This window comes from Centrocercus urophasianus, unplaced genomic scaffold (genome assembly GCF_019232065.1).
Source record: "Centrocercus urophasianus isolate 14NV4802_14NV808 unplaced genomic scaffold, USGS_Curo_1.0 seq_26, whole genome shotgun sequence".
NCBI classification, from domain to species: Eukaryota; Metazoa; Chordata; class Aves; order Galliformes; family Phasianidae; genus Centrocercus; species Centrocercus urophasianus.
In genome coordinates, this window is record NW_024884822.1 from 14,944,339 (window position 1) to 14,960,216 (window position 15,878).

General features: G+C 45.8%; 1 protein-coding gene across 4 annotated transcripts in view; it reads right to left on the bottom strand.

Moving 5' to 3' along the window:
- Positions 1-15,878, bottom strand: part of AFF4 (AF4/FMR2 family member 4) — a 48,044-nt gene that overhangs the window by 31,037 nt on the left and 1,129 nt on the right. For 3 of the 4 annotated variants that reach the window (XM_042826087.1, XM_042826084.1, XM_042826088.1), the window contains exon 2: positions 170-296. In XM_042826087.1, the coding sequence (XP_042682021.1) occupies positions 170-292 (123 nt within the window). In that variant the 5' untranslated portion in view covers positions 293-296. Of the gene's footprint in view, positions 1-169; positions 297-2,947; positions 3,102-15,878 lie in introns of all 4 variants that reach the window. The other variant, XM_042826086.1, reaches the window with a different exon arrangement.

Sequence of the window (15,878 nt, forward strand, 5' to 3'; positions counted from 1 at the left end):
AAAACAGTGCCTGCCTGCATTAGTCCAAATCTGCCAGTCAGTCCAAATACTCGTTTAAACACTGGTTAAGGTGCCAACCTAAAAACATTTCAGATGAAAATAGACTTGAAGTACATATTTCCACACAATTTCTGCCACAAAAAAAAAAGCATTTGTAAAATGAACTCACAACTTTGTAGGGTTCAGCAAAGAGAGGAGAGTTGGGCGGAAAGGCTTCTTCACCCTGCTGGATTTCCTGATTTCGCCTTTCCCTTTCTTTCATTCGCAGCACATTTCGGTCTTCACGGTTCATGTTGCTGCAAAACACAACCAACAATTTCCTGGTCACAAAAGGAAGGAGGGATGGCAGCACACAGTTACCCCTGTTTTGCTAAGAGATCCCAGGTAAAAACCCCCCGCTGACTGCAGCTCCTCAAAACTGAAAGGAAGCTTGTCCAGCTTGAACCATTTCACACTTAGAGCAGCTATAACCTACAATCTGTTTCTGACAGGGACAGTTTATGCAGTTAAATAAATAGATCAGAGTCCTCAGGCAAACAGCTGGAAGTTGGAGCCTCCAGCTTGGCTGGCACTGCGATGCAGCAGCCAGAGCTTGTCCAGGTTCCAGGAAATCCAGGAGGATCGCCCCTCTCGAAGGCCAGCAGACAGCACACACCACTTGACAATGTTCTCCTACTGCAACAGCGCAGAGCAAAAAAAATAGAAATCTCACGTATTACAGATCTGCCTTGGAAGTCTGGTCTTGCTGCTTGTGTTAACAGCAATGCGTCGAGTTGTAGCAACACAAAATCTAAAAACAAGTCAGCAATGATTTCCTTTGAGGCTCATAAAGCACCAGGACGTGCTGGAGTAAACAAAATAAGGGATAAACAAGGCCTCCAACTCTTTTTGTATGTGCCATACTGTACTTTGCATTAAGAGATTTATAAAAGCGCTTTCTTGATCTACAGAACTACAATAGGTGCTTCCAGAACATAAATGCTGTTCCAGTGTAAAATGAAGGTGTCTGCTCAGAAAGTCATTATTTCATATTTTCAGACAGCTGCCCGGTTATTAAAAGTACAGCACCATAAGCCTGGCACAGAGCTCATCTGAAAGCTCTACAAAACCAGCTATTCCATCCTAAGCAGAACTTCCACCAACCACTCAGCTTTTTAAAAACCATTATTTGTGCTTTTCACCTTAAAATCATTGGAGCCTTTCACTGCAATTTCTCACTCACCCAGCTTCATTTTTTTCTACTGCTCTGTCTATAAAAAATATCCACAGGGACATCAAAACCAGGAGAAATCCCCAGTGTAAGTTTAAAGACTTGATGCTTTAGGGTGTGAGTTTGCTGCACTTCCCTGAAATAACTGCACTGTAAACAAGGTAAAAGCATCAGCATAATCCAACCTGAGGCTGACATCAAGCCTAGGAGCGTGCTAACTTCTAATGTACATCTGAAAATCACTTCTCCAACTGTGCTAAAATCAGCTGAACTCATGCAACTGCAAGCGAATGCAAGTCTGCCTGCTGAGGGAGGACCCTGCACACTGCAGAGCAGCCAAACCACCAACATAATTTTCACCCTAATGGCAAAACGTAAGCCTGCTTTGAAAGTCGAAGGTATAAACAGCTTTTTTTTTCTCCTTCAGATTTCTCATATATCCAAGATTTAAACAGAAACAAATGTCAGACTTAATTACAGACAGTGACTTGTTAAAGCCAACCGTTAGGATCCATGCCATTTTACTATCAAAAATGTCAGGCAGGGAGCAGCGTATCCTCACCTACCCTTGAGGAATTCATTCCTGTAAAAGCACTAAGATAGTGAATCTCAAGAAGCCCTCCCTTCGGAAGATGATAATTACACTTTACAAGTAGAGAGTTACATTTTAACACGAGGACCTCCACTAGCTCTTACACGGAGAGCATCACCCTTAAAACTGTATCAACATCTGTTGCAACTCTTTTGCCGAGGAAACACGCTCAGCATTTGTTACAGCGTCACACAGCAGTGACACTAAAGCAGGGACTCGGTCCAGTTCAGAGCCGGAGCAAAACCAGAGCTGATCTGACTCTATCTGCAAACTTAGTTACTCAAAACACTGAACCAGCAAAGCGCTTTTCTTAGCGCCCATCCCTCGTGAAGCACACAGCAAGGGATAACCATCTCTGTGAGCAGCCAGCCGGGCTGTATGGGCACAGGGGGTGGGTTTGCTTTATATTTTGTTATGCAGGAAGAAAGGGAGGGGAATCATTGATTTGAATGGGATCCAAATTGCACTTCTAGATCCACTCTTTCAGATCCCTACACAGAGATATTTCGAGCATCTCCAAGCTATTCAAATCACACCAGTAGGAAATACGTAAACAAATGAATTCAGTGCATGCTGATTTGGTGGGCTCTAACTCTGTATTTGGGACAATTCTTCAGTCACATTTATCTCTTGGCTGGACTGGATGATCTCGTAGGTCCTTTCCAACCTTGTGATTCTGTGATTCTCTTACACAGCCATGAAACAGCAGACAACTTTGCCTTAGTTCATGAAAAATAAGCAGTAGTGGCACCCTGAAAAGCAAACGACAGTGGCCTGCCTAGCAAATCAGTACTGCTAGCAATTAACTTCAGCCTAAAGGAATTGCAGAAGTGACCTTCAGAACACACACAATTACGCCCATTTTTTTGCAGTCTGCTCTCCAAAAATATATTGCTGTCATTGAGGAACAGTGATGCCCTGGCAGTGTTGCTGGGTGCCCAGGGCTGGCTGGGCTCAGGGCAGCCTGAGCTGGGGAGCACCCAGCCCACACCCATCCCTGGGACTCAGGCTGCTCCTGGAGGGGGATAACAGCTGCCAAACCCCCACCTCCCCAACCCACCCCTGCAACAGGACCGCAGCTCTCTGCTCCTCCCTCCCTGCATGCCAGGCCTGGAAGCAGAAGACAAGAACTCATTGGTTTGTACCTGCTGCTATAAACAGGATCCTGCTATAATTTCCCTTTCCCTCTTCCTGGGAGGCCTGAGCGAATGTGAGAACTCCTAGCAGGATCACAGCCAGGCTAAAGGAGGCACAACTAACGCCCCGCTGCAAGGACCCAAGTCACCTTAATTTCCACATCTGGAGAAAGAAAAGTGCAAAAATTAAAAGAAATTAGAGAACAGGCCTAAAGCACAGCACAGTGTTTCCATTTTCAAAGTCTAACCCTACATGCTTTAGCCATTATTCTCGCACACAGGCAGCCATGCTGCACTCAGCACAGCGCACTCAGCACGCAATCTCAGCACGGAACTGAGCATCCAAACTCTGTGCCTGTTCTCCAGCTCAATTTGAAGAGCTGGAGCAATTCAAGCAGGAAACGATCAGAAATGTCTGATACCAAATTCATTTACGTCACTTATGTTAACTGTCAGCTGCTCATTTAAATGCACTGAGCAGAGCGCGATCCAAACCATCCATACCGGAAACGTCGTTTTCATTTCTTATGAAGGCAGTTTGGTGCTGCTGCTCACCCCAGCACACGAAGGCTGTGGCCTTGGCAATGGCTCCCTCAAGCAATTACCCCCTCAGATGTTCCAAGCAGCATTATGGAACTGCTGCTCAGCCCTTCCCACCTCCCTTCCCTCCTCTCCAGCTCCGGGGTGTCAGGACCAGGCCCATGTATGGGAATTTCGGATCACGATCCCAGTTTAGGAAGAAAAAAAAAAAGAAGAAAAAGCCACCCACGCATCCCTGGAGTTTTCCCAGCAGCGCTGTTACAGAACAGAGCGCCTCGGCCAAACCCTGGGTAAGGTGCAGGACTCGCAGCCTGCCCTCTCGTCCCCCCGAAGCACCTCAGGCATCACAGCGCTGTGCTCACATGAGTTCACCGCACGGCCCAGCAGCAGCACGGCACGGCAGCGCCCACGGGAGCCTCCCTGCGCCCCGCACAACAACGTCCCGAACCCACGGCTGTTTGGTGCGGCTCTGGTGGATCTTCAAAGCGTGTTCACAGCACCAAGACTTCCTGAGACATCCTCATTTATATCAAGGGCTTTCTTTCCCCCTGCCTGAATCGGCTGCGTAAGCAACAGAAATCAAACAGCTCACGTATCCTGTACCAGCTGATGGGCCGTGCCGAGCACCAATTTTGTTTGACAACATCTGCCCGTGAACGATAAAGTGTTCAGAGAGAGCAGGGAACAAACCCACAACGTGCAGCACTTCTGCAGGACGCAGCGGCAGCACGGCGCACACAGCTCCCACCGCGGCTCTTCAAAGCAACCGAGCTGGAAATCCTGTTTATAGCAAGGAATGATGTGTTTCACAAAGCACTTTAGAAATGTCAGAAACCGCTTCAATGTCACATCCAGCTCCCCTCCAGAGATACCTGTTGCTTATTTTGAGTATTCCTGTGCTTGTACAAATCTCAGGAGTTGCCCATCCTCCCAGCTCACACACACAGGATGGCACTGTTACTGAGCCAGTCACTAACATCACACAAACAATCCCCAAATTACTGTCAGCTCAGTATGAATGTACTCAAATAGGAGCAGTAAGAAAGGAAGACGTTTAATAAAACAAACAATAAACAAAAAGAATAACCCTGCTCCACAAGAACAACAAAGCAAACACAGGAACACGATGCACGGAACAGTGAAACACTCAGAACTCATCACTAACAATGTAATACTTACCAAATAAAAGTGAACAAGCAGTCTTAACTTACAGCTTTCTACACTACGGTAACGAAAAAAGAACTGCTGAGAAAACCCACAAACCATTTCCTCCAGAAGTGCTCCAGCCCTGCACAGAGCAGCACAAACTCCAGGTGAAGTTTAAGGATAACCACAATCTCACAGATACAGAAGCACGACAACCACCCAAGCAGCCCTCACAGAGCTCTGGAACACCACCATAAGAAGCGACAGAGAGTTTAAATGATATTTGTGTGCTAAGAAGCAGTAAAAAAAAAAAAAAGCTTTCAAAGGAATGAAGGGCTCCATTTTACTTCTCTCCCTCGCACCTTTCAACACAATGGCTGAAGTTTTCCATCAGCTCTAGTTAATAGCACTGGTATTCTGCCACAAGGGAGGGGTATTTAGTTTGGGATGGCTCCAAGTGCAAATGTTATCTGCTCAACGGGAGGAAAGGTTGGCTAAGCCAGAGGTGCTCTGCAGTTAGAGCTCAGCATCGACCACCATCCATGGTAGGCACACACAGTGAGGGCACCAATGCACCTGAACCACAACCTCACTTGGGTGCTTTAATGAGAATGAAGATTTCCTGGTTTGTTTCTAAAACATAATCCCATTTCGAATAGAGATATCCCCTCCTCCAAAGCTCGATCAGAAGGTCTGTGTTACCAGCAAAAAATAAAATAAAATACCACTGCACTGGTAATTTCACACAAATACGAACCAGATTTTCATCATTTTGATAAATTCAAATGTTTCTAATGTTTAACAATTCCATACTTCACAACAGTGCGATGACAAAGTACTGTAAGAGCTGAACACCTTTGTACATACAGCCAGGGTGGCAGAGCTTTGAAAAAAAAAGAAGGGAAAAAGTTGCCTTGGGTTGGGTTAATGTTTGATGAGAACTACCAGGGAGAAAGAGCAGTTTGCTACAGGGCACTGCTCCTTCCTGATCAGCTCTGAAACTGCAAAAATCCCCAAGAAAACACTATGTGCCTGGGCTTGCCACTGCTCCTCAGACAGAGAGCACAAATCCTTCACCACTCTTAGCTGAGGAAAACCTCTGCACTTTTCTAAGAGCGGCTCATTAATTCCAGTGTCCCAGCCAAGTGAAGATGCAGGTAATTACATCCTGCTCCTTTAGTTCTGGCTGCCAGATTCCTCCCTCCAGTCCATAACACTGTACTGGATTACCCAAGTACCAAACAGCTAGCATGTTCTATTTCTGAAAGTACCACCCTTCAATGATGGATGCAAGAGCTAGCATGATGATTTGTAACTCAGCACTGACTACAAAGAAAGGACTTGGGGATTCTTTAGAACAAAAAAGGCTCTGTAAGCATATTTTATTAGACAAGTTCAGGTGTGAGATGGACGTGTTACTCACTGCGCCCAAGATCCAGCTCATAGATGCTAAGATAATAATTAGATTAAGATAAGAACAAAGCAACCGAATTTTAGAACCCAAATAAAACAGGAAACTTCTCATTTCAGCAGCAGAGCTCATTTAAAAAGTTTGAAGTCGTTCTTTAAAACACACTATTAAAAGAGCCTCAAATGTTTACATCCAAGAATTTACTGAAGGGTTGAGAGAATCCAAACCACTCCTTCTTTACAACTCCAGATTCTGTGCAGCAGTATCACTGGGCGGTGAAAACATCTGGGCCCACCACCACCCCTTCCCCTGGGTTAACCTTACACAGGCATCAGCGTTATTTTGTGTCACTGCTGAGGACGGCTCTAAGAACAAAGCAGTGACTGCAGCTCATTCTCAGCTCAGCAAGGCACCCACGGAGGGGATGCACATCGCCAGCCAGACTCCTGCACAAGGCTGGCAGCCAGCATCCAAAGCACTGTTAGAAAGAAACGTGCCCTATCTCCTATTGAGAGAGGAAGAAAAAAAAAATGCAGATCTGAAGCAATCGGTTTTGCTTGGCTTTCTTTTTTCTATTCCTTTTATGGACAGGATGAGGCAGCAGCTGCCCGGCTCTCCCAGCTTTCTTTTCTTCCCAGGCAGTAGAGATGCTCACAGGCCACCAGCGTCAGTCCCTCCTTTTTGTCCTGTTACTACAGAAAAGGGTACAGAAAGAGGGAAATCCAACAACTGACAGCACAATGCCCTGCTCCCCCCTTCTCTTCCGGAGAATGCAAACAGCAGAGGAAGGGGTCATTCAGCCCCCAAAGGACCACACGCACGGAGGGCACAGCAGTGGCTCAGCCATAGGGACGGGACTTGGAAGGCAAAGATTGAAAACTGCGATGCAACAAAGCCATCATGTACCAAAACTGCCATTTCTGCATCTACACAACTCCAAGCCAGGGCTCCGAGTCAGACAGAATAAAGAGGCTTCAACAACAAACTCTCGCAAGCCAAGCAAAGTTCATTTCTGCTGTAAAGTGAAGCAGAATTTCAACTTCACTTTCTCTGGTATTTTCATTTCTTTGCTTTGTCTTGCTATAACAAAGCAACATTCAGGGATAAAACGTTTTCTTAACCAAGCCAATGAAATCCAGTTCTGATGGCTCACGTTCAGAAGACAACAAGTAAGCAAGCACTACAGTGAGGATTCATTGCAGCAGAATTTTGCCTTCTGCTGAGAACACAATTTTCTTTCTCGCACAAATCCCAAATCAGCACACTTCAACCCAATTTGATCTTTCATTCAAACAACATCCTTCTCGTCCTTGCAGTGCTCAATCAGGAGCAGATTCTACAATTCCCACGATGCAAAGATGGAGCACCATGAACACAAAACTTCTACGTGCAATTTCTTCATGCCCACACAGGCTAACCAAGCATATTATAATAGTTTCCCAACAATATTCTACAGTTTAATTGGACAGAAACTTAATAACAGAATTCCTGTGCCTACATGTTCTTCTGTTTAAACTTTGAAACAAAGACAATTGGTGCTCAAATTTTATTAAGCAATAGCTATTCAGAAATCCAGCATTAATCTGGCTATTAGAGTTCTGACTTCCTCACGTTAATTGACTGTCTTGTAAGGTCTCATTACATTCGAGTATTATGAACTCCACAGCATTAGGATTAAGAAAGGATCTTTGCAGAAATTCTCTGATAAATACGTTCTGTGTAAGATTTGAAGGAACATTTTAACAAAGTGCCACCCAAAGAGAGCGCTGGGGCAGAAGGGGAACATCAATCCACTCCCAGGTCCACCTCCTCCTCCTGTTCAACAGAACTTCAGAAGCAGCAGGACTGAAAACATTATCACCTACATTACGCAGGTTTAACTGCTATTTCCTCCAGTCTTACTGAAGGATCATCTGTCTGTGCTTTCTCGCAAGACATTTATCTTCCTATCATAACCAAGACTCAAGAATTCTGCTGCAGAACACACTAAAAGAAACAGTTTTGAGATGATAAATTCAGCCACTGCATCAAGCATCGAGGTCCTGTGTAACCGTTCCCAGCTGCACACCCTGCTCCACACACTGCACAAATACTGAGAGCATCTCTGCCCCACTCAGGGCTCCTTCATGCACAGCTCTCTTTCTACTTTTATTTGATACATCTTCACAGCACAAGCATCGGTAACAAAACACTGGGGCTATTAACCCACGCTGTGCCCAGCCTTACTGAGGACTCTGCACAAAAAGTGGGTTTCTCATCTGACACAATCTTCAGGATCCACAAGAGGTTCAGGAAGCAGCTCACAAGCAGTAACTGAGCCGTGCAAGTCTCAGCTGCAGAGCTGGCCGTGCCACGGGGCAGCTGCCCCCCGCCCCACACCCCCAGGCCCGCTTCACCACCTGCCCACTGCTGGCACTGCGCTCCCCTCAACGCGTTTCCTGCTTCTATTTCATACTTCTTTCAAAGTTCTTTTCACCACCCACCTGGGCAGGGCCGTGATGCAGCAGCCATGCTGTGCAGTGTTACCACATCCAGGCAGTGAGAGGCGGTGCTGCTGAGGCCCAGTGCAGCTCCTGCTCCTCTGCAATCAGCAGCCCCTGCCCCTAGGGGCTTCTTCACAGGGTAACAGCAGCCATGAGGTGCCTTCCACAGAAGATACGTGCAGTTTTTGGTCTGCTCGGATGCTAACTGAACTCCTTTGTGTGATAAACCAGCACAGGCGTTGGGCACGCAGCTTCTGGCTGCCACTCTTAACGTATTTCTAATTGGAGTTGAACACCCCGACAAACAAAACTGCAGAACGTACAATCCTAACGACGTACATAAATTGAAATCAGCGAGACCCAATGAATCTTGCCACTAGAGAGAACGTTAAAACTTCTTCTAGTATGAAGTTAAGGAAATAGAAAAGCGGCCTTGCAAAACTCCTGCCAGAACTGGGCGGAATTTCGAAACCCTTAAAGCAACAGGCTGCTAGGCACCGTGTCAGCGTGTTACAAGGCTCAAAGCCCATCTGCAGCACCTCAGCTAACGGTACAACTGCTCCCAGGTGTGACAGCAATCACAGCACCTGCTCCCTGCACAGCCCACAGCCATGGGGGGGCAAAGCAGCTCAGCCCAGCAGCTCGGCCTTCCTCCCCTGTCTGGCACAGGAGGCATGTTCTTACTGGTTTTGTCAATGACCTGCATCTATCTCCCCTTCAAAATCAGCACGGTACAAGCAAAGAGCAATTTTGGAATGCATGATTCACTGTTTCCTTACACATAATAATTTCAAAAATATTGAGGTGCACACTGGGTTAAAACAGATGGCGTGCTCTGTGTTTGTACTCAGCAAGAAATCACCCCATGACACCAACCAATGAGATTCAAATGGTGGAGTTCTCTTAAACAGAAACCAAGATGAAAACGTACTCATTTCTGCCCACCTTTACTTTTTCTGTTTGTCTGTAACCCACCCCCAGAAGCACTCTATCACTCTTCTGAAGGAACGTGTGCTGCTGGTTGCCAACAGCCCTGGGCTCTGACCCAGCACAACATGGAGCCCAGGGCAGCACTGGGCCAACCAGCTGCAGGAAATGACACCAGAGAACATCAGCATGTGTCACCTCCGTGTGGCTCCTGCTTCATGTGGCTGTAAGAGAATATGAGACTTCGTTCTTACAATCACAAAAACAGTGAGAGGAGCCAGAAATGAGAGATACAGGAAGCGAAAAAAGTCTTTCTCTAGGAGCTTATTAGCAATTAACAAACTTAAGCTGAAGACCGCTTGAACTGCAAAAAGCATTTCTGCTAATTATTGGCTAAGAATGCATCACAGCACAAACTCCTCATTAAATATAATTGGTACGGATATTTCAGCAGAAGTAACCCAAGAAGAACCCTTCCACTCCACCTTCTCCAGGTCCCTGCATTATCACTTCCACAGGTGTGAAATGCTTATCACCACGTTCACAATGCCAACCCATCCCATCTGCATCGTAAGAACAAATCGAAACGCAGTGATTCCAAAACTTCACTGGGGGCTTGGAAGCAATGCTGAACAGGAGCAGCAGCCCCGCTGCCTCACACCTGCAGCCAACAGGGCCCAGAGCAGCTGCACAGCATCCCGTCACATCGCCACCGCTGCGCTGGAAGGCTGAATGTCAGCCTCAAAAAAGCAGCAAACAGAAAACAAAACAGAACAGCTACCATCAGCAGGCACCCACACACCCAAACGCACAAACAAAGCCCGCTCCAAACAAACAAATCTGCCGGTAAGCTCCCTGCCACGCAGGACCACCCAGCACATCAAGAAGAGATGTAAGATAGCAAAAATATCACGCCCATCGCATCTCATCTTGTCCAATCTTTATGCCTGAAGGCCCCCAAAGTCAGGCAAATAAAATAACTGCATCTGTATAAAATCAAACATTTTCCAATCACGGCAGCTTCCACTAAAGCTACTGTTTTCACTTACAACAAAACAGTCCCACCTGCTACACCAACTTCACCCAGCATTCCTCCTTTCAGACTCCTTTAATGCATTTCTACTCATTGTTTCCAATACTGTCAACTTAAAGGCTCAATTTTTCACATTCGGAACTTTGACCAAGCGATTTTTTAATGATCTTTGAATGAGGAAATGTTTATGCTAATAGCAATGGAAAACTGGTAATGAGATCTTCAGATTTTGTCAGAAAACTATGGTTTATATTCCTCTGCCCACAAAGACATACCACTGCACAAAATCATTTTGATGTGGCTTTCTGGATTTCATTCTACCCTCCCATACAGGAAAAATTTTGTATTAGTTGCTCTGCAGCCAAACTATACAAAGAGAATTGTGGACTCTTATCTCCTCATCCAACTTGCCTTAATGATTCGTGCACATCAAAGTCTGATTAAAACCAGTTAAGCACTTCCATCAACAACATCTCTGTAACGTCTTCAGAAAATTAAATTAAATGCAGAAACAAGGCTATATATGTGAATATATAAAAGCGCACAACTTTTATCAGCTACTGAGCTTTCAGTAACATCAGAATAGCTAGCGACATACATGGAAGCACACATTTAGTATTCTGAAGCAGGATTTATATAAAAATATTTAATATTTACATTGGCCTGCAGCAGTCATTTCAAACAGGCCGCCTGCAGCAGGACCTCAGTAAGGCAAGGGAAAGGGCACTGTGCATCTGACGGCTCCATGCAGCCCTACAGCACCAGAGCAGCACCCTCTCTAAATGTCAGCTGCAGTAAATAACGCTGTCACAGCTCGTCTCCAGATTTCTGCTGCTGGAGGACCAGTTATGCTCACATTGCCTTACATGGCTCCGGGGTGGCTGTGCGCTTATCTGCTGCCTGCCACCCCAGGATGCACGCTGGAGGAGCAGCAGAACGGCTCCTCCGGTCTCATATCCACGGTCTCTGTACTCGAAACACACTTCTATTATTACACTGCAGTTTTGTCATGGTTCAGCTCTTGGAAAGATCCCCATGTACCTGCAGTACCAGTGAGATGGCAGGAGAGAGTTGGTGTTCAGCGGGGTGAGAATTCAGAGTGTGGGAACCAAAGCTGCTAAGCAAAGCACCTCACAGGGAGCACATGCCATTTCACCTGGCTGGAATCTTACAACCTGTGCTAAGGACAAGTTTAAACAATTCTTCCTGTCTCAAGAGCACTTTATAACCGGTCACTGGTTAGACACACTGAGCTCTCAGCATTCAGTTCTCATAATTAAATGTATTTTCATTTTTTCTTAAAAATTGCAAAGGTTCGTTTTGAAAAGCTAATTCAGGCGGGAATCAGAAGAGCAGCACAGTGCTGCACTGCACACAACCCCCGTGCAAACACCCTTCTGAAGACCCAAAGAGGGGAAATGTGGAGGCATGGCCAGGCGTGGAGCTGCCATGGGAGGCTGGACGGGGATGGAGAGGCCCAGGCAGGTCAGGGTGGGAAGCAGCGAGGTTGGAAGATAGAAGGCTCTGATATCACTGTTGGGCAGGTCCTAATTGTGAGAGGTATAAAACCAGCACAATCGTGTATTAATTATAGCTAATACTTAAAAAATGCAGATACAGCAGAGCAAGAAAAGCCACACGACACCAAGAAACGCACTCAAGTCCCCACTGTTGCCTTGTATCAACTTAGGAAAAGTGCAGCTCTGCCCCAACGACGACTGCCTGAAGAGGCCACTCTGGAAAAGAAGCAGGTGGTGCTGTAATGCAGTTAAACACAGCAGCATACAATCCAACCCAATCACACCAAGCATCCACCTTTGTTTCCTAAAGACTACGAAGTTATGGGGTACCAGAATCTGGACGCCTCCTCATTTTAACACCACACGTAGGAAAAAGCTTTAAAAGCACTGAGTTTGGAATTCCCTGTGCTTTAATGCAGGTGCTCTGATATCCCCCAGCCACAAGAAGAGGCACGCACACACAGTTCCCTCCTGCTCCTCCATGTCATGGGAATGTAGCTCTTCTTCTCTTCCAGGCAGGTACCCAGAACTCGAGCATTAACAGTTAAACTCCCAGTGCCCCACACGGCGTTACGATGTGGAACACCAAGAACCAAACATCACAGAACCACGACACTCCATTCAACAGCCACCAAACTCAGCAGCTGAGGACAGTTTCAAGCCCGGCCTAAAGGAAGGATACACATCTTAAAGCCACTTTCACAGATTGCAGATAAGGAAGGAAATGTCGATCTTCTACATGAAAATAACCATGATGCCAGCTTTAAGAGAGCTGCAGCATTATGCCAGCTGCTGGCTGCTACACGTAGTCTTTATTCTGCCCTATAATTGTAAGGAAATGCATAGCAAGAGACTTCTCTGGGTTGGAGAGGAATAGAATTATCAGCAGTGAGAGATCTGGGATAAGTCTGTACTGAAAAACACGATCGTTACAGGATAACAACATTAGTAAAAATACACTGTTAATTTGTTTAGTTTTAAAACAAATTCTAAAACAATTAAATTAGTGGACAACTAACATGTTTGAGTTCTCAATAATCATTTAATATCAGTAATCATGAATAAAAAGGGAGATTGACTCGATAAAGAGAGATCAATAAATGGGGAGCTGCTCAGCGAGGCAGGGCTGGTACCACGCCTCAACAGAACCAAGTGCAGGCAAACAGCAGTAATGAGCTGTTAACAGAAGAAAATTAGTTCAAGACTTCAGGGCAAGAACTTCTCTTATTCTGTGTTTGTACAGTACAAGCACATGAGGGTTTTTTCCTCCTGTTGGTACCTGGTGCTATTAATAAACCGGGTTTCACATTCGTCAGCAGGAATAATTAACAAATCAAGTAAGAACAAGAGACACGACGACTTGAAGAGCTACAAGCCAATGCTCTTGGGAAGCAGAACAGTTCACCGCACTAGGGAAAAAAGGAGGTTTGAAACAAAGTTAGAGAAAGAAATCTGGAAAGCAGTAAGAACTGGAGAGCCTGGGGAGACGGCAGGCACTAAAGGAGCCATGAGCACATGATGCAAACAGTCCTGCAGCTAAATGGGAAAGTGGGATTCAGGACTGCACGTACAAAGCTGGCACGAGACCAGGCGAGGAAGTGAGCCCTGCTCCCACAGCACGGCGAGGCACCTCCGTGGGGTCAGTGCCACCGCCCTCCCCTTCCCAGCACAGCAGGGATACGTCCCTCCAGTGACACAGTAACTGCAAGAGAAAATCCGTCTGGGTTTCCAGAGGGGAAAAGAAGGAAAAAAAAAAAAAGGAAAAAAAAAAGAGAAGCCTAAGAACAGTACTGCTATAAAAATATTGGCTGACTAAACTCAGGAGAAAAGCTTTATGACAGGAAGGAGCCGGAGCCTCTGCAGTTATATTTCCTGAGCTGCGACAGAACCCCTAACATTTCACAAGGTAAAAGTCATCTTGTCAGCCCTGAGTAACTGCAGAAAAGGAACAACCCTGCAAGAGAAGAGTAATTGCTAGATTAAGTTATTTCATCTTTGCTTTTGCAGTTCCATCAATTCACTTTCTCATTTTCTTGTTTTAATACAGCTAGCAATATATTTTACATACGTCTAACGCTGCTCTACCGAAGCACAAACTCTTAAAGCTTCCTGACTCGCTTTCACACTCTCCATGCTATGGCCCCTCCATCTCTTCACAACTTGGAGGTTTTCTGCTTTAGAGACAACGGCACCAACATCAGCTGCTCTGTGACACAAACTCCAAGTGAGACACTGAAAACGAACGACCTGGGAGGCAGCAGACTTGGGTTTTATTCCTTCTCAGCCCCTGTCTGAAGGTAACTGCGAGCTTACAGTAACAGCAGAGAAGCCTGCCCATAGAACAAAGCACACACATGTAGCAATGTGAAATTACTGCCGCAGAGAACAAACCTCACAGTCACTAAAATCTCTAATCTATTCTGACACCCTCTGACCCCACACACGACGCTGTGTCACTTTCTCCCAGCTCTGCAAACACACTGCTGCCCATTAACGTGGCCTCCTGGAAGATCCTAGCACTCTTCCCCCACTTTCTAACAGGGACAAATCTGCCTGCAGGACAGCTGCCCATTTCACCTCTCAGCACTCAGTGTTCAGCCTCAAACACAGACATCGCTTGCTGCTGTTTCTGCCCTCAGTACAGCCTTCTGGTGATCTAAAGCAAAGGAAAAGACTAGTAACAACTACAAGGAACTCTCCAAAGAAGAGAATGAACAGGAGGGAAAAGAACAGAGGCGCTGAAGCAGTGATGAGCAGTTATGGCTGCTCTCAACAACACAGACAGCATTGAGCTTCCCCATCCACCACCTGGTCACAGTCCTGTCTGCTTCAACAGAGACAGGGCACGGTTCTCTCAGCAAGTAACACACAAGCTGTGTGCCTTCAGTCACATCTGACATCCAGGAGCAACCACTGTGGAACACAAAGTGCAGCAGAGCACCTTTGGCAGCAGCTGAGAGCTAGAAAAGGAAGGAGGAACTCAAGTGTGCTTGCCAACTTATTATCTACCAACTGTGAGGTCAGGACAGACTTCTGCTGAAAGTATTTATTTACAAAACCTGAACAATGCAAACTCTATGGTGTTTGCAGATTAAAAAAAAAAAAAAAAAAAAAAGTGGCATTCTTTCTTCAAATAGTTGGGTTATAACCAGGGAAAAACACATTCCATATCACTAAAAAGACAAGCACGAAATATTTCACTGGATTTTTATCAAGCTCACATCACTATAACTGGGAAGAATGCAAAACATACAAATATCTTTTCTTTTTTTTTGGTTGCTGTGTGGCTTCCTGAACAAAACTGATGAAGAAAACCAACTCCAGGTGCTCCATCTCCCTCTCACAATGTTTGAGAAAAGCAACAACTAAGAGCTGGGAAGAAAATATCAGGGCTTTAATCTGCTTTTGGAGCTGGAGCTGAACTTTGCTGTGTTCTTTCATGATTAAGAACAGCATTCAGCAGAGGAGAACTTGCTCTTGTACAACGCTATACAACACATACACTGAAGTTGGGAAATCATAAAAGATAATACTAATACATCAAGACAGCCAAAATATTCACGATGCCCAATGGAAAAGTTTCCCTTCCTGTTACTGACAGCAAGAACTCCACAATCACCATACGAGCCGCTGTACAGCTCGCGTACCATAGCCACATAGGACCAACAGGGCTAAGGCTGCACATCGCACACCTCGCTGGGGCACAGGACACAACAGCAGCACTGTGATTTTAATGGCGGTTCCCTCATTAGAGGAGATACTGAATGCCACTCCTTCCACCACTTGACTGGACCCTATTTCACAATAACACCCCAGGCTGCACAGTACTCCCTCTCACAGTAAGGAGCTGGAGAAGCACTTCTGAGTAGTGCAGTAAGGA